General features: G+C 39.8%; 1 protein-coding gene across 1 annotated transcript in view; it reads left to right on the top strand.

The window, feature by feature from the left end:
- Positions 1 to 2,578: 2,578 nt before the first annotated feature.
- LOC126389008 (CD151 antigen-like) overlaps positions 2,579 to 26,119 on the top strand; it is a 35,269-nt gene continuing 11,728 nt past the window's right edge. The window contains exons 1-3 of the mRNA XM_050042427.1: positions 2,579 to 2,749; positions 8,691 to 8,775; positions 15,966 to 16,157. Coding sequence (XP_049898384.1) covers positions 8,692 to 8,775; positions 15,966 to 16,157 — 276 coding nt within the window. The 5' untranslated portion in view covers positions 2,579 to 2,749; position 8,691. The remainder of the gene's footprint in view (positions 2,750 to 8,690; positions 8,776 to 15,965; positions 16,158 to 26,119) is intronic.

Here is a 26,119-nt window from a genome sequence, read left to right on the forward strand (position 1 = left end):
TGGCTTTTTCAGTCACATTTCCATGGGTAATGCTTCTAGGAAGGGTATCTGGAGTCGAGCCAGAATAAACCACTGTCATCTAGTGGTGAGTGTGCATCACTACACACACAAACACAGACAAAGCTGCACTGTTTTTCATGGTGAAGGACTGTAGTAATGGACAGAGTGGGCAACTGCCCCACAGTCATAAACCATAAGGAGCCAGCAGTGTCAGTTGTTTTTTAATAATTAGATTAAATCTAATGTAGTTTAGGTAGGCCTGTAAATATAATTGTCATGACAGCCTATAGGGGTACATAATGTGTGTCACCATGTCACCAGATTAATTCAGATTATTTAACTTCAACTATTACCTTTATTTTTTATGACTTAATTTACTGATGTACTTTATTACTTCTGTTTTACTCCAACTATTTGAATTGCTGAAATAAAAAATCAGATTTGAGATTTAGACAGCAGTTCAGAGGTCTGGAACGGGGAAGAATCTAACTTATATAATTTCTAGTTTTAGTTTTATTCTTCATTAGGCATGGTCACTACCTGGAGCTCGCATAAACGGAGTCTGTCCTGTCTCTCTCTCTGTCTCTCTCTCTCTCTCTCTGTCTCATTGTGTCATACGGTTTACTGTTAATTTATTATGTTGATCTGTTCTGTACGACATCTATTGCACGTCTGTCCGTCCTGGAAGAGGGATCCCTCCTCAGTTGCTCTTCCTGAAGTTTCTACTGTTTTTTTTCCCCGTTAAAGGTTTTTTTTGGGGAGTTTTTCCTTATCCGCTGTGAGGGTCATAAGGACAGAGGGATGTCGTATGCTGTAAAGCCCTGTGAGGCAAATTGTGATTTGTGATATTGGGCTTTATAAATAAAATTGATTGATTGAATTGAAGTAAGGTAAAGGAAGTCATTGGGTCGGTGTGGGGAGCAGTGAGACCTGGCATTAGGGGAGTGTCTCTGGGATGCCAGAGATCACTGTCTAGCCTCCTGGAGGTGTCGTGGGACCAACTAGACGAAACACTGGTGAAAGGAGGTTCCCACCCGATGACCCCAAAGACATGTTAGTCATCACTGCTCACTGGTCTGTATAGTTAAGCCTTGCCATAATAGCTTATCATAGGGCTTAGGAGGTTATTCACTGAGTGCTGATCCTTTTCTAGAGCACAAACTTCTTGTGTTTATTTGAACTGAACTGGTGAATGTTGCAGTTGTAGTTTTTTTAATGGATGACTTCTTTACTAGAGCAATAACTAGCTGCAGTCCACTGCAGACTATGGTTTGAGACCAACAAACAACAAAACCGGTTTTGAAACCTAACCACACATTAACTTGTTGGTTGCTGTAGTGAACTGGGGCAGCAGGGTGAAGGCAACTGATGCTAACAGACTCAATAAGCTCATCAGGAAAGCAGGTTGTGTCCTGGGAGTGGAACTGGAGTCTTCAGTGAAGGTGTCAGAGAGGAGGTTGCTGAGAAAACTACTCAGTATTCTGGATAACGCCTCTGCTGCTCTGGAGTCCTATCAGAGCACATTCAGCCATAGACAGAGACCACTGAGGAGCACTACAGAACGCTTGCTGTTGACTCTTGTTTGGTGGTGTTTTGTGGATTGGATGATTGAAGTCTGAAGAAACAAGACATATTGGCAATTTAACAATTTCTTCATTTAACAAACAGGTGCCTCAGTAGCATGTGGATGAACCATACACAGCCACAACAGCCTGGCACCTCCTCCTCATGCTGGTCACCAGCCTGGTCACACATTGCTGTAGGATGTCATCCCATTCTTCAAACACCATTTGTCGCAAGTCAGCCAACGTGGTTGCGTTAGTCACTCTGGCATGAGCAACACGCCCAAGCTGATCCCACAAGTGTTCAAAGGGGTTGAGGTCAAGACTGCTGGCAGGCCATTCCATCCTCTCCACTCCCAAATTCTGGAGTGGTCTCTGATGAACCCCGCTCTGTGGGGGCGAGCGTCGTCATCTTGGAGGACTGGTTGCAGAATTTGGGGCACCTGATTGTCAGCACCTGGTGGTACCAGAAGCTCAAAACAGGAGTCAATAGCAACATCAAAAAAAAAAAAGAAAAAAAAAGCTGTTTGGCATTGGCAGGGAAGATTTGGCAAATTTTTCATGGGTGCAACCCACATACCCAGCTCTGCTGCTCATCCCACAAATGTATGTTCCTTACAGTGTGGCACCATTTAAAAGGGAAATAAACAGGCTTTCCAATGGTATAATGAGGCTTATTGACAAGAAGCATTGTTATATCAAAAATAATTTGCCAAACACAAATTTCTACCTCTTCCAGCACTGTCTCAGCCTTTTGAAAAGGTTTAAGCTATAATTTAATAGACATTAGTTGACTTTCTAGGGACCGAATTAAACATCTGTAGATGCTGTAATATGCTGGTAATAATATTATGAACTGCTAGATTTGAAGATTTAAAAAATGCATATAAATCCCTCAACTTGCTTACTTTTCCTCTTCTCTCCGTCTGTATCTGCCTGCATCACAAAGCATCGCCCCGGGACAGAAAAAAAGCAGCCACAGTAAGGTGGCCCGGGGTGGAGTCAGCTCCAGCTCCTGTCTCAATCACTGCCTCAGCTCAGCACTTTGATTCCTGTGGCCTCCAGATCCACTCTGCTGACGGACAGGCCTCTATCAGAGGAAACTGGAATGAAAACAGACTCCTTATAGGAATATTTCAAACGCATTTCATCGCTTTACATCGGCAGAGAATCAAAGAAAACGCCAGGTAAGTGGAAACAGGAAGTGCTCGGTGATGTTAGCTCCTCACTGCGGTGTCGCATTGAGACGAGGCAGTGTTGTCGTCTTTTTCCCAAACAACCGAAACGTTTAGTAGCTTTCTATAAATGCTCAGGTATCAGACAGGTTTTTATCATGTTGCTGCTGTTTTTAAAAGTAGCCAGCCTCCATAAAATAGGTGTTTGTGTGTCCGCACAGCAGCTCAGACGGCAGTGAAAGACCTAACAGTTAACTTTAGCGTTAGCTTACACCGGCGAAGAGATGCGCTGCAACGTCAGTTTAAAATCACATACAAACTATGTTTTTATGTAGCTGTGTGGTAATTTAGATTAATACACGATAGAGGCTACCCTTCGTTTTTAGTATGAGGTTTATAGATAGTTATTGTGAGCTCAAACGTTTCAGAAAAACCACAAAAAGACGTTACTTTCCAGTGGTTTTACAGTTGAGCCGTTGAGCTAACTTCTAGGCAGTGCTAGCTAGGTAACATTCAGGTAACACTAGTACACCAAGGCTGCTAATAATAAGCTAATTTTAGTTATGTTCAGTGTAACTTTTACATGGCAGCTACCCAAACAACTGGTTACTATGCTACTGGTGTTTTCCAGGTAACTGCAGGTTAAATCCAGGAGGAAAGGTGTGATTAATATGGCTTTTAAATGACTCATTTTTACCATAACTTCACCTCTGTTTCTCAGGGCAGATGAAAGGTTGTGTTCAGACTGGCAGCATAAATCTGACACCCACATTGAAACCAGATCATTTGTTTTTCCTGTCTGGACCACAGACTGTGGACTGACAAAAGAAGCCCGCGCCAACTTCAAAAACAATAATGATAATAAAAGATTAAGCTTTAAATGGAAACCTATTTAAAACTATGACTTGTGTTTGTGACTTTTATTCAGGCCTTAGTTTGTTACCTAAACTGACCAGGAGGGCATCTGTGTGTCTATCACCTCAACTCAAAGGATATATTAAAAAAGGGTTTTGTAAATTTTAATAGAGGTGGGTGTACTGCTAGGCAGACAGGAAGGTAACTGAGGAGGTAATGTGTATACTCTCCTATATATTCCAATGGCTTTTTGGCTGATAGGTGCTGATACCTGCGTATTTTGTCTATTTGTTTAACCCATTTTTAATCAAACAACTGTTTTCCGTGCTGCTGTGTTTTACCAGATAACTGTTGGTTAAATGTAGGAGATACAGTGTGATTAATATGGCTTTAAAAGTGACTCATTTAAACTAGAACCTTTCAGGACTGATGAACGGTTGTATTCAGACTGGTAGCACAAATCTGACACACTCACACTTTAATCAGATCATTTGTTTGTCCAAGTCTGGACCACAGACTGTGAAGTGACAGAAGTAGGTTTTTAAAGGGAAATATATTTCAAACATTAGACCTAGACTTTGGTTTGTGACTTTTATTCAGGCCTTTGATTATTATTAATTTGATCAGGAGGGGATCTGTTTGTTCACCACCTTAGCTCAAATGGTATATTAGGGATATATAAGGGTTTTCTAAGTTTTAATAGCTCAGAACAGTGGTGAGGTGGGTGTACTACTGGGTAGATAACTAAGGAGGAAATGAGTATTCTAATGGCTTTTTGGCTGATAGGTGTGTATACTATAAATAGAAGAGGTGAGTATACCTGTGTATTTTTTATTTACTTAACCCATTTTTAACCAAACAACTGGGTACTTTGCTGCTGGTGTTTTTCCAGTGAACTGTTGGTTAAATGTAGGAGATACGGTGTGATTAATATGGCTTTAAAAGTGACTAATTTGAACTAGAACCTTTCAGGACAGATGAAAGGTTGTGTTCAGACTGGTGGCACAAATCTGACACTCACATTGAAACCAGATCATTTGTTTTTCCAAGTCTGGACCACAGACTGTGTGGACTGACAGAGGAAGCCCACTTCTTTAAACCCAGACGGAGAGACCAGTTCACAAAGCTTCAACTCTTTTTTTGAAGGTTAATCTGTATACCCTCCACTGCACCACTGGCTCAGATCTAAAGAAGATCCTTGTTGACTCTGATTAAAATGTTGTAGTGCAGGATGCTACTTATATTTTGTTTACTGCACTGGATTTCCAACACAGTCGTTCTCCAAGACTTCAGTGCAAAAGTGACATTATGGCAAATCAGATGATCCAGTTGCAGATGTTGTACATAGTGCAATTTAAATGAAATATTGAGCGTCTTGTCTCTGTATGGCTGCTCAAATTAAACGCAAACATAAGTGTGTGGACACACATTGTATTACATCTCAAGTCAAAATATAGGATTTGCCTGTAGTCTGAAGATATTGAAATTATTTAAAGTAGGGAAGCAACTAAAATTGTTTCCATTAAAAATTACTCTTTGGATTATTGTCTCAAATTAATTGCTTTGTCTATAATATGAAAGAAGGCAGTGAATAATGTCCACAGTTTTCCAGAGTCCAAGATAACATCCTCAGATGTCTCCATTTCTGCGACCAGTGGTCCCATACCCCAAAATATTCAGTTTACAATTAAAGAGAAACAAGAAAACCAGCAATTAATTATGCAGAAGCTAGAACCAGACTCAGAATGATTAATTGGTTATCAAAATAGTTGCCAATTAATTATGAGCATCCTGGAAATGCTTCAAGCATCAGTACACTGCTTCTGGTGATGTCTCATTTTAAAGGTCCAGTGTGTAGGATTTAGGGGGATATAATCACAGAAATGGAATAAAATATAATAAGTCTGTTTTCTTTATTGGATTATCACCTTCAAAATAAGAATCATTATGTGTTTACTTAAAATGAATGGTTTATATCTACATAAGGAGCATCACCACGTTTCATCGGACAAATGAGACACTGGCTTGAGAAAGGGCCGTTCGCATTTTTGCGTTGGCCAACATTATTAGCAGCCCATCTGCGATAAGCTGAACAGCATAGGAAAAACACAGATTTTTATTGTGAAACTGCTGTCTTCTGTGTTCTTATAGTTTAAAATCACAGGGTCTGTTTGTTTTGGGGAGAAAGAGACCTCTGCGGATAATTTGGCTCCCTGTAAAAATCTACTGAACAATGAACACTGAAGGAAACTGAACAGGGAGTTCATGCCTGGCACATCGGAAAAACTTCAGCTGGTTGTAATATGTAATCCTCACCGCTAATGCCACTAAATCCAGCATCACACTGCTCCTTTAAACTCAAGGTGTATTGCCAGTATTACGTAAAACAATGACAATGTGTAGACACAGGTGCTTTAGATAAACATTCTAGCCCTCTTCCAAGTTATTTCACCGCTGTTTTCTTACAAAATGCAATATGTGGTGTGTGTCAGACAGGTGACATACCTCAGCTTTATTTACCAGGCAACAGTAAACTTTAATGTGCCCTTGAGTAAAGATATCACGTCCTGAAACAAACAAAAGCTAATAAGATGCATAATTTTGAAACTCAGCCGTTCTCCAAAGCTAGACCCTCCACATAGAAGGGACATTTCTTTTGTACTGTAAAAGACTTTAAACAGTAAACTCTCTGTATTGACTCAGTTGTTTCCGAACCGGCTCTAAACTGAAATTAAGGAGTTGTCAGTTCAGCCTTGTTTGAATTTAATTAACAAGATCACGCTAAGTGGTCCCACGATAACAGATGGTCACCAGACAGAGCCCAGACACACTCGCTCATTCATGCAGTGCACTCATGTGCATTGACAGTGGTGGATGTGGGTGTGGGGGGAGCGGGAGAGGAAGGCGAGCTTGATAAGAGGCAGTCAGAGGAGGGCGAGTCTGGGCTTGACTGGCAAGTAAGCCAAGAAAATTGTGGGGTTAAAAAAAAAGGATGTGAGACTTGGGGAACAAAGATTACATGAAGGCAGCAAGTAGTAAGTCTTGTTCTGTGATTGGAATCTATAAATCTTGCAAACATCACAATCCACAGTCGTGTTTAGCATTAAAACATTGTCAGATTTTAAAACGGTATCAATTACAGCGGTTTAAATACAGAGATCGTTTGGATAAGCTTCAATCTGATTTAACTGTGACATTTTTAACCTTTCAACGCAAGTACAAGTAATCATTTTTATTAAATTTATTGATTGATGAAACACACCCTGCTGAAAATATTAATTTGCCGTTAAAGACGCTTTTGCTTCTCGAAGCGTTGGATGTTGGGAGCAGGCACCAGGGAAGCGGGTGGTTATAATTTCCAGCCTTTGGCCGACTCTCGTCTCCCACTCAGTGCTTAGTCATGGATCTCTCTGCATACACATGTAATAACTCAGCTCACTGATTCTGCCTACACTGCTGATCTAATGCTTACTCCCCCATGCTCTGCATTAGCCCTGTAACATCTCATTTGTTAAAAGCACCTCGCCATAAAAAGGAAGGTTGGCTTTTATTTCAAGATCTAATTCTGTATCCTCCGTGCCAACTACTAGCCTGCATTGTACTTTAATTATTTGTTTTAGAGTTGTGGGGGGGTATAATTGAGCTATCATTCAATTCAGTGTTGCATCAATTAGAATGAACTGATTAAATTTGCAACCATTTTCTTAATTGATTAGAAGTTTCGGTTATTTTTAAGCAAAAATGCCAAATGTTCTCTGGTTTGAGCTTCTCACATATGAGGGGTTTGTTGCTTCTCTTTGTCATATGATAATAAATTGAATGTATTTGGGTTTTGGAGTGTCACTCGGACAAATAAAGCAAAATGAGGCCATCACCATGGACTCTGAGAAGTTATCACTACCACTTTTCACTGTTTTATGCCTCCACAACAACAATGGCCATGTCCGGAGGCATTGTTTATCTATTTTTCCCATTCTCGTGAATGTAATGTGTCAAGAATGCCTTATGGGAGTTTCTTAAAGTTTGGCACAAATGTCCACTTGGACTCAAGGACAAACTGATGAGATTTTGGTGGTCAAAGGTCACTATGACCTCAGCCAGCATATTTTGAACATAACTCAAGAATTCATATGCTAATTATGACAACATTTTACACAAATGTCTAATGAAATAAAATGATCAAGTGATGGAAGTCAAAGGTCAGCTTTACTGTGACATCATGTTTTGTAAGGACACGTTTTGGATTCACCTTGAAACTGTGGTGATTGTATAGATCTTGTGTACTGCCGGGTTGAAGATGTGCATGAAACGTCCATGTTTTCTCTGCAGCAACATTTATATTTCAAGCATTGTCCACTGTTTTTGCTGCATATAGGTCTGGACAATAGTGGATGTAAACTGTACCTGTAACTTGACTGGTTGTTGAAGGCATACAACTGCGAGGTGGTAATTCTAGTTTTGTAAACATTTCATAATAAAATAATCATTAGTTGCAGCCCTAGTTCAGTTTGATATCTTGACTTTATGACCTTCAACAAACTAGTTACTTTGAAACATAACCAGTTATCTGGCAATTAAACGTCAATACTTTTTTAATACCGACCAAAACGTGTCTATTGCACTGGGTATCAAAAACCAATGAGGGCTGTAAGCTGGCATCAAATGCTCTATGTGATTAGCACTTCATTTTTTTCGTCAATTTTTGTTAAGCTAATTTTACAAATTTTATAAAGTGTTGTATGTAGGCAATATTTTTGTGCAGCTTCTCGTGTTTAGATAATTATTTTTACTTCCCGTGTTGAATGAAAAAAAGAAAACATTCTCAAATTAAGGTTTCAAAGAAAGTTTTCAATCTTCATATTGGGACTGGCCTTAAACGAATTACAACCATACCTAATGCTAACACAAATGATTACAAGACACAGATCCAGCCAGCAAAAGAGTCATGTTTGTCACAGTCATTTTACCAACACATTTCTCTGTGAGAAAGCTGAAGATTTAAGTTTTTGATCACAGATTGTATCGGCTGTGTTGACTGAAAATGGCTCATACTGTTTGTAATTGTCATAACTGACATAAAATCTGTTGTCTTTTGCAGCATGGGGGTCTACGAGGAGAAAAAGGAAACATGTGGGACCATCTGCCTGAAATACCTCCTGTTTACTTTCAACTTTCTCTTTTGGGTAAGTTTCCATTCTGGCGCAGTTGAGCCTGCACAAGGGATTTAATTACACATGTGCTTGTGTTGGTCTGAAGTGGCTCTCAAGCACCTGCACGCTTTCCAAAACGCAGGCGTGTCTTAAGACATTTATGATCAGGATGTGTAACTCATCGTACGGTCTCTTTTGTCTGTTGATTTGGACATAATTTTTATTCGTTGTAATAAAATTGTACTCACCAACAGTAAAATAATTTACCAGTGAGTGTGAGTATGCATCAAAGTTTAGAGACCTGGTATAACTTTGACCTTTTGTACTTGCTGCTGTAGTTTTACTCTCATACAGATTTCCTGTGACATTTCGGAGGCACTTGCTCTGAGTTTGACTTCCAAATAAAATGGTTTAGATATTTAGCAGAGTTGTTTATAAAGACGTTGTTTTATTTGTGTTTGCAACCATGGGGTTATCTCAGGGTTTGAAACCTGCATTCTTTCTATTGGCCAGTAGGGGGCGACTCCCCTGGTTGCAAGCAAAAGTCCAATTGTTTAGAAGTCAATGAGAAAATGACCCTACTCTGCGCTTGATTTATTATCTCACATTTTTCTCATGAGGTCATGGGCTCAGTTTCTAGTTTCAAGTCTTCTTCAATACAGCATGATGTTCAGTTTGTAAATTGATAAAGCAGGGGATGCTTCAGGGTTGGGCTAAGCGATATGGCTCTAAAATAATATCACAATATTTCAGGGTATTTTTGCGATAATAATATTCTTGACGATATGACAAATTAGTAAAAAATAACAATAATAATTTAAGAACATAGAATTGCAACAAAATAAGTTATATAGTTATAGTAGGCAGTTTGCCTTCACGTATTCAGTTTTTGTTGAGCTGTGAGCGTCACGTAGGTTTACATTACCAACGGTTTATGACAAAATCACTTGACGACACAGACTCTCACGAGAGAGGAGAGGGAGAGACGCTGTGCTGCTGCCAGAGGAGCCGCTGAATGAGTTCCCTCTGAGCAGTAAGTCACTAAAAGAGTCTGAGAAGTCCTGGGCTGTTCATAAAACATTCAGGACGCCACAGTTTATTCCACACTATTGAAGCTGCTCCTGTTTTTGGAACCACTGCCGAGTCAGTAATAATTTTGCTTTCAGCCATGCTTGTTGTTGCCATGGGCGTCAATATGTCAACAAGTCGAAATATGGCAAGTATATATTAAAAATTATACCAGTGTTATCATGAACGAGATGATATGGCAACACCCCTACTTAGGGTCTGGTTACCGTGTTATTGACAAGCTGCTTCCACAATGGCGTCCTCAGGTTCTCAGTCAGATGCCCCACCCTCTTTTTGAAATATGCTCACTTCTGGTCCCAAAATAACAAGATGGCAGCGGCCTAAATACCATACTCAAAGCCTCAAAACTGTAGTCTGCGCGGTGGCTATGTCTACTTCTTTTATATAGTCTGTGTTTACAACCTTTCTGTAATCTGTTGACTGTTTGTCAAATCATTATAGTGATTTTGTTGTGGTTGCACATCTCAGCAGTTGCTTTGGATGTTTTATTATACCGGACAACTGAATGATGGTCAAAACTATCAAAGTGAAACACAAATGGTAAACCAGATTTTCCCTTTAAACTGTGTGGTATCTGCCATCGAGGTGGGTCAGATTGGTTTTAAGTCTAAAATTAGCCCCCCTCATTTGATTGGCATGAAATTAATTTTTCAGGCACTTTTCCTCTCAACTTTCCATTCGTATGATTTCACAAAGACATACCTAACCAATAATATTTTATGAATGTAGATCATAGATAAAGTTTGTGGATTGTCTGAGATGTTGACTGTGTTGAAAATATTATCTAGAAAAACATTTTTACCTCGTTTCCATACCTGTTTGTCTGTGTTGATGTGAGGTGTCTGCAGTACTCTACAGTGTTGGCAGTGATTCTGATGTGTCAGTTGCTTAAATCCATAAAAACAAATATGTCTAACTGGTGTTAAAAGGAAGAAGCCAGGGGGATCAACACAGAGGTCTTGATCATTTATCAGAGCCTAAACAAGCCAAACTGTGATATTGATTCAAGTAGTGCGCAGGGCTATTTATGCCTAAATGGTCTGGTTATTGTTGTTCTTATCTAGTATTGTTCTTATTTGCGCTATGGTCCCGCAACTGATTTAATATAATTTTAACTGGTTTACTGGTGTTTTTATTTGACCTCTGTATTTTTTTGTATTATATGCACTCACTTGCACTTTGAGATAGGCCAGTGCAATACCTGTAGTTCCCTTGTTTGTAACCTTACAAACAAGGCAAATGGTTGCACTACTCTTGCAACAGTAGTCTGCAACTGTAACACACTCAACGCACTATGTTGGCAACTTGTCTGTGTTGATTGTATGTATGTATGTGAATATTGCAGCTGTTTGCACTATACTGCCCAAGACAAATTTCCCTTGCGGGACAATAAAGTTTATCTTATCTTATCTTATCTTATCTTAGAAACTATTCAGACAACACATCCAAACCAAATCCTGATAAAGATAAGGAGATAATATTTCGATAGTTCTAGTTTTTCTTTTACAACAGTAATACACATGCTCGCAATAATGTCCTTGTGATGACACGAGAAGTGTTCTTTTTACGTGGCGTAAATAGGAAGAATTAGCAGATGAAATTCTTCTGAACCTTTCTACAAAGCCTTCCTTTTTCAGGCAGCAGATGAATGCCTGCTGCTATTTCAGTTCATGGAATCAAAGCCAAGTTGCATACTTTTACAGAGGACACAGAAGATGCATTCAAAGCCTAATTCCCCCAAAACTTTCCAATATCAAGAACGTGGTGTTCCGGGAGAAAAGCACTACAAATCAGCGCTTCTGTAATTTGGATGTGCTTTGTGAAAGAAAAAAACAGAGTCAAACATCAGCGCAGCACCAAAGGAAGAGTTTCTCACTCATTCTCACTCGCAGTTCTGCCCATATGTGATAATCATCTGTCTGCCAAAGAATCGGATCCCTCTCAAATTGGCAGACAAGCAACACTGAACCAGTGTTACAAGCCTATGGATATTTCAGGATATTGTAGGTATTTCCTTGTGATTATTAAATTTTAAAAAATCCTTGAGTGAAGCTACATGAACCACAGTTATTGAAAGTAAAGAGAACTTCTGAACTCCAGATGCCGAAATGAACACACCTCAGCACTATATTAAAAGTGTTTTGTTGAATGGCAGCTGTCCATTTACCTCAGGAGTACCATATGTCCCTTTTTCTATTGATGTTCTGTTGGTGTGATTGAATTTTGAATCAAGACACCAAATTGAGTAAAAAAAGAATCAGTGCTGAGGCATTACAGGTGTTACAGCAGGATGAGATGGATTTTTGTTTGTCTGCCTTTTGTGTCTGCGGCTTATGTCGGCAGTGACAAGGATGTTTTTCTTTGTGTTAGCTGGCTCAACAATCCCTAAAAACCTTGGTCAGAGATAACAAGTGGCACAAAGGTGGTCATCAACTGGCTGCGTTAATCCAGGTTTTCTTCTTCAGGCTTGATGCGCGTTCCAATAAAGCGAGTCAAAGCATCATTTGACCCTTAAAGTGATCGATGCCTGTGCTGCATCCTTTTACCTTAAAGAATATTTTAAAATTCTTACAGTAAAAAACAACACTGTTGCTTCAAGTAAGGCCAGACAGTAGCGCTCACGAAATTAGTAATTGTGTGAATTCACAAGTTGCACCCTGTTAATTTTACCACTCCCTTTATTTCTAACATGACACTCTAACATTATAGCCTGCACCTCTTAAACTTTAAACTTGATGCAACAGATGTGTTTGCACAATGAAGTTTTTGACCAAATCAAAGTAAATTGAATGTTATTGATTGAATATTATCTGTGGGAAATACATCAGTTTTCTAATTGGTGTAATATACTAGCAGTGTAAAAGTCCAAGCTCAAAACCTACTTTTATGGTGTCTCTTAATGTGTGAGCTGTGTACCTGACAGTTATGTTGCCTCTCGTGTGTGTTTTTAGCGTTTTATTCCCTTTGTACAGCACTTTGGTCAGCGTGAGTTGTTCTTAATTGTGCTTCATAAAAAAAGTTTTGTTCAGTTGAGTAAAATGGATTTCAGCAAATCAGGACAAAGCATAAAAACATAATGTAAAGAATCTATATTGCTCATATATCAACTATTGACTATATAGTGACACTGTTTCCAAAGGAGTTGATTAAAAAGGCCATTGTTAGCCGATTTTAAGTTGAAACTCGGAACAAAAACTGGTCCCAACGCGGTTAGCCATGCAGCATAGCTAAGTGAAAAGAGAGCCACCTTTGTGACACAGAAAACTCTGGCTTAACAATCAACATACCTCACTAACCCACTGATATTGCTTTGCGTACGCCCCTCTGGTGATGCATTTAAAAGCACAGTCAAGGATTTGTTTGGCCATGTTGACTTTGGGTTCATGAACTTATCAACACTAATAAGTAAAACGCTATTGTAAAAATGTAGTTTGGGTTCTTTCAGTGTTTTCATTTGAAGTAGGTCATTAGATATTCCTCTGTTTGAGGTTTTAGGTTGAAATAATATACTGTGTTGGGATTGATGAAACATTTTCAGACCACAGTCTACATCTCAGACATTTCACCAACAGCTACGTTCAAGATACGGTTGACTTGAAGATGGAAAATAAACATGACTGGCAATCGGACCTCAAAGCCATATCTGCGTAAACAAACCTTGTAATCTGGAAGGCCAGGGAGATAACTTTATGTTAACATTGCACAGCACAAAGCATTCATACTGGCAGCAATGGTTTTGATAATGGATATCATTGTGGCGCCAATTACAATGCATCAAAAGTTTAGAATAAAATGCAAAAAAAATTGAAATGCAAATGTGTATTTGTGCATGAAGGCACAGATGTCGTGCATTCACTGTATTTATTCTAATTCATTTCAGTAGCTCTTGTGAATGGGCATATACGCCGACACAACATCACACATTCACTTCAGGGTCCATTAGATCTATTTGTGTCTCAGTTTTTACCTGTTGAAGCCACTAGAGGTCGCCAAAGTTTGTACTTCTGTTGTGCAGCTTTCAATTAGACTTGGACAAGATCCACTAATTCCTGTGGTTCATTGAGTTTTAACAGCAGGTGAAGCTACAGCAAGTATCATGTTCAACACATGGAGTGATTACTGCAAAGACAAAAACCCAGTTCTGCTTCTTTTGTGGTTTACTGGGCTGGGATCTTTTCTGTGGGTAGCAAGATGATTTTTGAAAAGTTGTGAGATGCTTTGCTCTATGTATGCTTTTGAAAATATATTGTTTATATTGTTTATTGTTTGTGGGTAAAATGATGAATATTCTCTTGAAAGCATCTTAAAGGGAAACATATATTTTGATCTCACTAGCAACTGGTTACAGGAGGCCTTACGTAGCTTTTGATTCAAGTGGTCATGAGCAAAAACATTGAGAATCCCTGACTCGTATTATTAGGTTGTGTTCTGAACTGCGCCTATAAACTGCACCTGTAAGGACTGAAAGAAAAATACTGAAATAAATAGCATATAAAGCATTGGTACAGAAGGTACTGCAGCTAATTCCTGCCAATTAAAAAAAGCACTATGGTTACTTTTTAAAATAGTAATGGTAAGTAAAGAGTGTTGATTAAAGCATCTTGTTTAGCTCTGTTGTGTGTGTTTACCAGCCACACTGTCTCTGGGTGTGGTACAGTCTGAAGCCATCGTCTTCCCTTCTTGTAAATTAAATCTAAATTAGGCCGGCTGTTAGATTGAAGGCTTTGGCACAGTGACAGATCTCTGTTGCAGTGCTGCTCCATCTGCTGACTCGGCACAGTGATATCTTACTGATTTAATTTTCCTCATGTTTTCATCAACCATTATCTTTGATAACGCTGAAGATGTCAGACTGTGACAGTCGTTATTTTCTGGATGGAAGCACTGGTTTTTATGCTGGTTGGTTATTCTGTTGATTTTCATAGTTCCTCAGACTTTAAACTCAGAACCTTTTTAAAAATGCCTATTCCTCAACCAAAAAGTAGAAAAAGAGTAATGTTCAGGGCCGCAGTTAACAGTCATCTAATTTATAGAAATGAATCTGCCAGTTATTGTCTCAATGAATCGTCCAGAGTATGAAATGTAAAAGAAACATTTAAAAATTTGTGAGGAAAAAAAAAATGCTTTTGAGGTGAAATGTGCAGTATATTCACGCTTATTTTCAGATCCTTATTAACCTGTCACCTGCCACAGCCTGGCATCATTCAGCTGTGCGTGGTGCTCTCCACAGCTGACCACGAGTGTCAGCAGCACACAGTCCAGCCCCGACCCGCTCCTCTGCACTCCGGTGGTGAGGAATGTGATAATGAGCCAGCTCTAATAAAATACTGAGTGGAATTTGATTTGAGATTTAAGGTGACACATTTTTCACAATTAAAAGGTGCTTATGGAAAAGTTATGGCAGACTGGCACAAACAAAATATCACCGCTGTGTTTAATTGTTTATGAAGTGGATCTATAGAAACGTTTGAGATAAATTTAAACGTGTGAGAGGTTATTATACATATAATGATTCCTCTCACATCTAATCTCCGCAATCTGGCTTCAGTTCACCACCTCACCATCTGTGTTGCCTGTTTCCCCTGTCTCCAGTATATCCCCCTAAATTCTACACAAGACCTTTAAAATTACCGTAATATATGACAAAGGAAAGCATCTCATATTAGAAGCTAAAACCAGAGAATATTTGGCATTTTTGCTTGAAAAATAACTGAAACAATTAAGTAATTATCATGACAGTTGATTACATTTCTGTCAGCTGACTAATTGCTGCAGCTAAATTTCATATTTTCATCAAACGTGTCACAGGAGTAGTGACAGCCCTGGATTACTGACCTGAGCAGCTCCATTCGGCTCATTCACAAATATCTGCCAGCATGGACTGATTCAAGATTAGATTATCTTGTGTGGCAGTGATGGCTCGTTTGTATCAGGTCACAATCAACCCCTGGCAGGCATTTACTTCTTCTTCACTTTGAAGCCGACTCGGGTGATGAATAAGTCAAACCTCTTTGTCACTCTCAGGTTCTGTCTCCTCGGTGTTGTACTTTGTGCCGTTTTGGGGGCCAGAGTCTCAGTCCTTCTGTACCGGTCACTGCCTGAGATCAGACTCTAACCATGTAATCTTCTCCCAGTTGGCAGGGGGTGTTGTGATGGCAGTGGGCGTTTGGACCTTGGTGGAGAAGAGCGACTACATCAGCCTTCTCTCCTCCAAGACCTACGCTGCCTCCGCCTACATACTGGTCCTGGCTGGAGCCATCGTCATGGTAACAGGCGTGCTGGGCTGCTGTGCCACCTTCAGGGAGCAGAGGAAGCTACTGCGAGTGGTAAGAGATCATGTCAGGCAAGAGATATAATAGAAGCTGCACACTTTGGCAAAATGTTAAAGTGTGTGAAACAGAAATCACTTGTTCTCTGCAACCTGAACACAAACCGTGGGATAATAAGAGTTTGTTACATATGCATATTTGTTTTTCTGATTTTTTTTTTTGATTTTTTTTCCTGCGACCACCACCCCTGTTTGGAGGACAACTTTATTTTCATGACCAATTGTATTTTCAAATATAGTTGGAAATGAACCCAAAAATGATGTTGGAAGATAAAAATAAAAGATGTAACAACATACTCACGATTCATGAAAATGAACAGCAGTCTATAGATTTTGATTGGTGTGAGTTAACTTAATTGCCATTAATTACAATTATAGGAACTTGCCTTGGTGTTGCCATTAATTACAATTATAGGAACTTGCCTTGGTGAACGGACAGCCTGGGCAACATTCAAGACAGCACACTAAATACTAAAACCATTATACAAAAAAATACATTTTAAAATCCACAAAATACCAAATTAAGCTGGAGACAAAGAACCCTTAAAGATATACTAGGCGGGATTTACCGGTTTAAAACAGTATATAGTTATAGTTATAGTTATACAGAGGGGAGTTGTCTCCTTTGGTCCAAATCAGGGACTTATTTTATTCCAAAGTTGTATAACTAGAGTTGGTTCGTGTTCTCACGGCAGCAAGCGGACCAGATCAAATACCTTGTGACAGAAAGCTGCTCTTGATTGGTCAGAATTTCCATGTGGGAAAAATCCAGGAAGTAAAGCAAACGTTGAAGAAGAGTACACTTGCAAGATAAATGTGACACTTTCTAATGTCACAGTGGAGGGACAACTACGCAGGTTGATTTTAGCGCTGCTCATCGTGGACTATATTGCTGTCATTGTTCATTTTAGTCAAACCATACAGTTTGAAAACGAGGCGCGGCTCCAACTAGAAAACAATGTTTTGATGCATTGGATGTGCTGAATGTGCATATTAAGGCAGTACAGGAGGAGGTGCACATTAATAATCCTCCAGGACTGTAACATGCTCATGTTTAACCCAAACAATGTGTCATGTGACTGCACTTGGTTCAGATCTAGGTCGGAACACGTTCTCACCACAAACAAACCACACCAGAGTTCATTTGTAACCGGACTGAGACCACCTCTTCAAGAAGGTCTTGTTTCGGTTGTTTTGGTGCACACCCGAATGCCATTGCTGTGTTCACACCTGCCCGAACGAACTGCACTCAGGGGGCAAACAAACTCGAGTTCGATTGAACCAAACAGGTCAGGTGTGAAAGCACCCTTAATTTCATTATGAGTGGCATTAAAATAGTCTTAGAAGCCCTAAATCTAACTTGCCTTCGGCTGTAGGGAACCTGAAAAAGATAGCAGCCAGGGCTAGACTGTAAGCACCAACCATCCAAAAGACACAGCGCCAAAAGAATGTAAATTTAGAAAGGCAAAACGCCAAACAAGAGTGAATCTGGGGTTGGCTTTTACTTTCAGTTTCGCTGGCGAGCGTGTTTATGAACAGTAGCCAACAATCCTGTGTAGTTTACCTTAAAAATGCCAAAGTTGTACCATTTAAGAGTTGAACAGCCTTGGGGAATGTGCTCTCTTTAAATTCTGTCCCTACTGGCCCCCCATAGACCACCCCATGTCCAGGTACAACACAAAGGAAAACACGGGTTCTGTATCACACAGGCTTTTTATTTGCTGCCTGTTATTGTGTTCGACATGAAGCAGTAACTCGCACACTGGCAGTCTTTCTGTCCTGTCTTCAGCCAGATGGCTAGCTCGCACATTGTTGGAAGACAAAACAATTTTCTCATGTGGTGATAATACGCAGATGTGAAGCCTCAAAAGACTTACAAATTAACATCCATTGTGAAGTAAATGAGGGAATTTCTAGATAAAGACTCAACTCAGTGCACTCAGACACAAAACAGGTTTGTATATTCCTTAGTAGGATGAACATCAATTTATTTGGGCACTGACATCTTTCTTTGTATGTGAATAGATTTTGTTTTTCCACCCTAGAATAAGCCAAAAGGTAAATATAGGACACTGTATAACACTTCCAGAAGTAATAGGTCGTTAGAAGGACACCGTGGTGCCACACACACCACGGCCAAGGTGTCAACCTCGGTTGGGTTCAGTTCAGGCAAAACAAAAACTTCATTCAGTTGGAGCCTGTGCCCATATTTGATTTGGCACACTCTGTACACAGCACAATGTTTCGCCAACAGAGACCTGCATGGCACTAAATATGCACCCAGAAACACTGTACTATTCGCACACCGCTCAGACTCCATCCACACATTTCAGCATGGTACATTTATGCATATACTCATGCGTCATCTTTGGCATTATCCACTCTTCACCGGTGATGAGTCCACAAGAATTCGGCAGAGCCAGTTATTTTCAGCTTGAGACGAGGCAGATGCCAAAATATAGCCAGTTCCCACCAGGTGTATTTATTTGTAGCATTCATGAAGTAGCAAGAACTCTCTAGATGACAAGGATGGCAACCAAAAAAAAGTTATGACACATACTTTTTAAGTTTTCACACAAACAAACGAGAGAGGCGTTGATATTTGTGTTTTTGGTCAGTTACGTTCAAATTATGCAACGACTGTCTCATCTGTCAGTGCTCGTTTTAGTATTTGTAGCAACGAAAAATAAACTTGTAATTGTGTACTCCAGTTAAGTTTGGGACACCTACACTGGTATCTGTATATATATCTTTTAAACATTAAAACATAGACAGAAAATGAAGAATTATCAGTCAAGGACAAATACAATTGCTGTTTTATTCTTAGAGGCATTGTTCACCCTAAAATCAAAATTACATATAGGTATTTTTCCTCCTACCTGAAGTGCTGTTTATCAGTCTGGTTTGTTTTGGTGTGAGTTGCTGAATATTGGAGATGTCAGCTGTAGAGATGTCTGCCTTCTCTCCAATATAATGGAACTAGATGCCACTCAGCTTGTGGTGCTCAAAGTGCCAAAAATGCTTTTGAAAAACTCAACAGCAATGTCTCTTTCCAGAAATCATGACCCAGTTACTCAAGACAGTCCACAGACTGTTGTGAGCAGTTTCATGTGGGAACTCTTCTTTCCCCCAACCATGTCACTGCGCAGAAGGAAGTGTGCATCTACTCATGGACAAGAGGCTTGTGCTCGTGACATTGCAAGAAGTTAACATTAATGGCGTCCTCCTTGGCTGAGCTGTAAGGTTAGCTAGCCCAGTGGTGCTAGGTGCGCCAGTAATAGGTGCACATTCCCCTGTGCAGTGTTATGTTTGATGGGTGTAGTCTGGTAGAAAGCAAATACCTAAATATCTTGGGTAACCGAGTCATGATTTCTGGAAAGAGACATTGCTCTTGTTTGTTTATGTTTGTTTGTTTAATGTTTTTTTAGCCCTTTGAGCACCACAAGCTGAGGGCCGTCTAGTTCCATTACACTGAAGAGAAGGCGGACATCTCAATGGCTGATGTCTTTAACACAAGTCTCAACTCAAGAGTAAAATAGCAAAACCATTTTTTTTTTACTTAAAGGTGTGTAAGATTTAGGGGGATTTAGTGACCTCTTGTGGTGAGGATCATAGATTGCAACCAGCAACTTCTCCTGGTTAGAATTTATTTTGTGTTTGTTCAGGAGGTTTTTACCAGGAGCGGAATTATCCACAGAGGTCCCTTCCTGTCCATAACAAACAGATACCGGTGATTTAAACTGGTAAAAACACTGAATCAAGTAGTTTCTATTACTAATAGGTGACGTTGTTTCGCCTGTTGGAGATGGGCCATTAGTCCAGCACCTGCTAATATGTGCTCACCTAAAGTAAGATCCGGACGTTCAAGACGTTTTTACCAGGACCTGAATTATCTGCAGAGAAGTCCTCCTCTCCAAGACAAATGAACCTGGTGATTTAAACTGGTAAGAATACTGAATAAAATAGTGTCAGAGTTTTCAAAATGAGCATCGCATCACTATGGTGGCCAACGCAAAAATGCAAAGCTGGGCTGCTGTAGAAACATGGTGGTGCAACATGGCAATCTGGGATGACGACCTGTTCCCTATGTAGATATAAACGGCTCATTCTAAGGTAGCGAAAACAAGATGATTCTTATTTTCAGGTGATTATTCACTCAATAAAACATGCTAATTATATCATATTCCATTTCTGCCAATATATGCCCCTAAATCCTACACACTGGACCTTTAAAACCAGATATTTTGCTTCCTAGTTGAGTGGAAGTCTTCAAAGACAGTAGTTGAAAGGGTATGCTGATGATACTGTAATATGACACACATAAACAAGCCAAGATTGTTTTAAATTTTATGATTTTTAAGGAAGTTTCTGTTGCTTTTGTCCACATTGAATATTGAAGAAACCAGGGCAGCTAGTCTGGGGATTTTTTACATTTTATTTATTTATTTTTTGAGGCTTTAAAACATAATTGAAACGTCTGTAGATAGAGCGGTACACAATAAATTTAGTCCCCACTCTGTCCAGATTATTTGATTTATAACTCGGTACTTGTGTGTAAATTGAGGTGTGTTCGCCACCTCTTGTCCTGTGTGTTGTGTAGTTTTGAAACGCTCTGTGCATCCGGAAGAGTTGAGATTAGGTCGATGAATCACAGTGAAGGAATGAACTTGTCGGCAAGGAGAGATGCTATCGAGATTGTTAAAGAGGGCAAACATAAGGGCAGATTGGTGGTTGGGGGAGAGAGGTAGAGTAATTGTTTTCCTGTATGTGGAGAGTGCCCAGTACCTGCTGAGAGTACATGAGAGCAGCAGTGATTGGCTACACTGTGCTGTAACCTAAAGGTCACAAGTTCTGCAGCAGTAAGGCTTAAATAAACCAGCTGCAGCTGCCTTTAGATTAAAGGGGAGGCCATATCAGACTGTCTGTGAGGCTGTTAGTGATGTTTGTACGGTACAAAGTATGAGAGAGGTCACCGAGATGAAGAGAAAAAGAAGAAAACTCTCCCATGGGAAGAGGGGTGTGGTGTGTGTCTGCAAACACAAAGCTTCATTGTTTTGTAGGAGAAGAGCGACAGAACAGTATAATGACTCAGGGAGAGGAGGGAGAAACTTTCCTTCCAAATGACAGAGCCAAATGGAAAGCAGTCCGAACAGACGCTGGATCCACCTGTGGAGAAACTGACTTCATGCAGTTTGACCGGACATATTACAAGTCTGAGTGTGTCTCTCTGCCTTTCTCTTTAGTTCTCCCTCATTCTCTCATGTCTCTTTCTGTCTGTCTCACTTGATCTGTTCCTGTTTTCCTTCTTCTCTTTTCGTCTTTTCCATTTTAACAGCAATGATTTATCTAAAGTTACAGATTGTATTTATTCTAATTATAACTTGGGGCATTTATTTAGAAAGCTTTCACATCAGGGACTCGGGCCTGGATCTGAGTACACTTGACCCCAAAGTCCAGTCTCAAGTACAGGTTAAGTGTACACTGGTACAGTTTGCATCAGGTGTGAACACCAGCTGTACCAAAGCAGAGATGTGGACTGTTATTTAATGTGACCGCAAGGAGTTTTTAACCCGCTAAGAAACAGTCTCAGTTTAATACTGATGTCTCTGTAGCAGACGGCAGGGCAGGCCGTTGCCGACACACCCAGATCCGGCTTTATCGGACCTATAACGTACTAGTTTTGACTTTCTGAAGATGACCTTTAATTATAGCACCCCTCTCACGCTGATAAGAGTTATAATTCTTGAGCAGAAACTTCCAATAATTGGGGTAAAATGTCACGTGTCTATGATGTACCATCTTTTTGAATCATTTTTGAAGAAAACCGATAAACCAGCACAAACACAATAGACTTCAGCCCTTCTGGCTTAAACCCCTAAAAATGTGACGTCATCTGCTTATTTTTATAATCAATCAAGCAGTTGAAAAGGACAGATGCTCCATGGGAGCACTTATTCCACTCTCTGTCTCACTGTCTGTCTTTCACCACCTCTATTTTCACTCCATTTCGTTTTGTATTTGCTTTTTCTTATCTAACTATATTTGGTGTTTCGCTGTTTCAATTGAATTTTATTTATACGAGGCAACAAGCTGGCAGAGCTGCAAGCAGAAGAAAAGGTTAAAGAGGGCGCTGCTTCAGAGTTCATTTTCTGTCAGGCTGCTCAGCTCGCAGCCCGCCTGTCCTGCAACCTGATGAGTCTTTCATGACTTAGTTATGATCATCGCTCATTTCTCAGGACAATTCTGTAGGCTCCAACAAGAGGAAGACGAGAGATGAAAGGATCTGCATACAGTGTTGTGTGACAGAGGATATTAAACGCCCATTTAAATTGATTTCTTTATGGTATTGAATAACAAATATAGCCAGTGTGTGTGTGTGTGTGTGTGTGTGTGTGTGTGTGTGTGTGTGTGTAAATAACTGTGTGACGAAAATCTGTTAAAGGCGGTACAGGTTATATGGTCTATAGTGCAAAGTGGTCATGCTTAGTTTGAAATCCATGCGCACCTTCTCTGTGCGTGTTTTCTGAATGCATGGTGCATCTTGAAGAGTTGAGATCACAGCCATGAATCACGGTGAAGGAATGAACTTGTCATGAGGGAGGGGGGGAATCACAAGAGATTGCCAAAGATGGAGAACATAATGGAGTTCTCTGTGCGTGTGTGTATGTGTGTGTTTGTGTGTGAGTGTACAGGCGCTATGCTGGTTTTATGTTGCGCATCAAAAGAAGCAAATTCACAGACCGATATTTAGTCGCATTTGCATTTTTAAGTCGTTAGAACGTCTTCATCCAAAATCTTTTATTCATGAATTTTCAAATTGTCCATAAAACTACAGCTGAAATCTCCGGCTTATATTCTAAAATAAATCTAACTGATTATCCCTTTTTTATAAATATATATATCATCCAACTACATTTGCTGGCTTTATAGTTTCTTACTTGTTTCGACATATTTGCAGTGCCACATCGTCACGTGGAATTATTAAATCTCATATCATACCTAGTTATATTTTACTACCAGTAGGCTGATATAAACAGCTGTATATGTTATGTTCCAGGGAGAAAGTCGATCTAATGAAATACTGTATGTATTTAGCATTAATATGACGCATTTGTCTTTAGCTTTTGTTAAGAAGATTTGATATTGAGCAAGAACAATTAATCGATGAGTAGATGGACAGAAAATGAATATGTAACTTTTTCGTTTTTGCTTCCAACTTCTCAAATGTGAGGATTTTGTGCTCTTCTATGTTTTAATTATTGTGAATTAAAAAAAAAAACCTTTAGATTTTGGCCAAAACAATTTGAAGAAGTCACCTTTGATGTTTGTGTGGCATTTTTGACAGTTTCCTGATATTTAAAGGTCCAGTGTTATCAGTGATTTAGAGGGATTTAGAGGCATCTAGTGGTAAGGATTGCAAACTGCAACCAGCTGAAACTTGTCCCGTACATGATGCCTTCAGTGTTCTTTGTTCAGGAGGTTTTTTACCAGGAGCTGAATTATCTGCAAAGGTCTCTTTCTCTCCAAAACAAACGGACCCAATGTAAAAACACGTAGCAGTTTCACGTTGAAGCATAGGCGTTTTTTTCCCCGACATTGCTCATTGTAGAGGGGCTGCTAACTACGGTGGTGGAAGCAAAAACAGGAATGGCCCGATCTAGAGCCAGTGTTCGGTTTGTCGGTTCTGGGCTACGGTAGAAACATGGTGGTGCAACGTGGCAATCTTCATGTAAGAGGACCTGCTCCCTATGTAGATATAAACGGCTCATTCTAAAGTAACCAAAACACTGCAGTTCTTATTTTCAGCTGATTATACACTTAAGAAAATACTTAAATTCTCTCTGCCTATATATCCCCCTAAATTCTACACACTGAACCTAAATGGACTGAATAAATAATTTAGACAATAATAAGTAGAATAATTAAAATAAAAGTAAAACTCCTCGTTTGAAGTAAAGAGCACCTCTGTTAATGGCAGGAGAAATAAATACACTAAGAAACATAGTAAGCTTCAGGAAAACTAGCAGAGCCACTACAAAGACAGCAAAGGCACCACTTTAGTAAACCATCATCTGTGTGACAGAGACGTGTTGGAGTCGTGATTCAGCCCAGCAGGTGACCGTTGATCACATGTTTACCAAGCTGTAATGAAGATTAGTGTGTTGCAGTGGCTTAGGGAAAGAAAAGGTTCCGTTTTTACACTTTGTGTGAAGAAAAATCAGGCTTCACTGCTGCTCAGACACCAGGCTAAAGTTAGTTTAATAAACACCAGCTGCTGGACACAGGTTTATAGAGTTTGCATCGCGCTGACGCAGTTTAAAGTTCTGATTGATTAGCTGCGTGTGGCCAGAGAGTTCACCATATAGGCGAAAGGACGCGGGATGACTCCATTCAAAACCCAGCACATGTCCAACAGCTATCAGTCTGATTAAAGTCACCTTCAGCGTGACTCTGAACTCCCCCTCGCTCTGTAATTGTAAAGGCAGCAGTACACTTCTAATGAAGTCTAAAATAGAAACACAGTCAAACACGGAGCTGCATACAAATGTGTGTGTATCCACGCTGCAGTTAAATGTTGCTCATTTATGTATGCTGGAGGAGAGAAGGGGCTGCTGTGAAAGAGGGACACAAATGGCCAAAGAAACTGATCAGATACTTTCTAATAGCCTCAGCAAAATGAGTCTGAGTTTACCACGAGATGCTAGACATTTTGTAGTGTAGCCAGGAAGTCTGAAGCCCGTGTAGAGCTTTAAAAAAGGCTCTGTACATATGAACCTGCTGAGAGTCGTTTTGGCAGTAATTACACTGTGCCCTTAACGTCGCCCGGGAGAAGAATGGCAGCTCAGACGTAAAATGAGTCTGTGAAAGAGAGAGTGTGTGCCTGAGATCATAAGGAGTCCTCTGGAGTCACTGTAGTCAGTAATTCAGGCGCCTCTGTCTCTACAGCCAACAACAGGTTCTCTCTGTCACACCCTGTACACATCACTGTCCAAATGGGATCGGCCTGAGAAACACGCTGCTGTCTGTGTGTGTGTGTGTTTAAAAAATAAAGCACAGGCAAAGACAAAGTATGGTAGAGTCCGAACACGACAGTAACAGTTGCCAGGTTGCCATTTAGAGCTGCATGATATTAAATATTACATTTATACAATTATTTTGACAGATATTGGGATTGCGATGTGCGTGGATATGGTCATTTTTGTGTTTATTTTCACTGTAAAAATATAAAAACAAATTTTGCTGGAGTCTGCAACAAACAAGCATGTTCCCTTACGCCTAGAATATGATTTGTAGGCTGGGGGATCTCTGTAGCACCACAATGCTCCATTTATAATATTTTGTGACACATTTTACCTTTATGAAAAAAACTGCAGCTCCTGCAATTTGGATATTGCACTTGGCCATGTTGCAATTTCCATAATATTCTGATTAACTGTGCAGCCCCATTGCATTTTGAGAAATCAGCAACCAATTCCTAGCCTTTGGTTGCCATCAATGGCAACCACTTTTTAACATATAAAAGGGAAGGACAACAAACTGCAAAACTTGCACCCCAAAATAAATAAGTTACCAATATTTGTTTTGTTACTGATATTTAAATATTGCTGTTACAGTCAGAACTGTAACCATCCCACGCTGCACGGAAAAATAGCAGAGCATATTAAGTTGTTTGACGGTGCAGTGAAAAATGATCGACCAGCCCATCACTGTTACAAACAAAAGTGCAATTTGGCTAATTTGACAAAGAACCAGATGACCCTGAACGAAAAAAAGCACAACACAGCTGTGCTCCATTGACTCTAATGCAGTCGTTTCAGATTTCCTTCATTTTCAGGCTGGTGTTGTGGATTTGGAGCTAAATGTTGTGCCTGGGGCACGTCGTGTATTAATGATACTCGTTACCTGGAGAGGTTGGAAAAAGATATACGTTTCTTCCCTGTTCCAAAACCAAAATCAAAC

This window comes from Epinephelus moara, chromosome 1 (assembly GCF_006386435.1).
Source record: "Epinephelus moara isolate mb chromosome 1, YSFRI_EMoa_1.0, whole genome shotgun sequence".
NCBI classification, from domain to species: Eukaryota; Metazoa; Chordata; class Actinopteri; order Perciformes; family Serranidae; genus Epinephelus; species Epinephelus moara.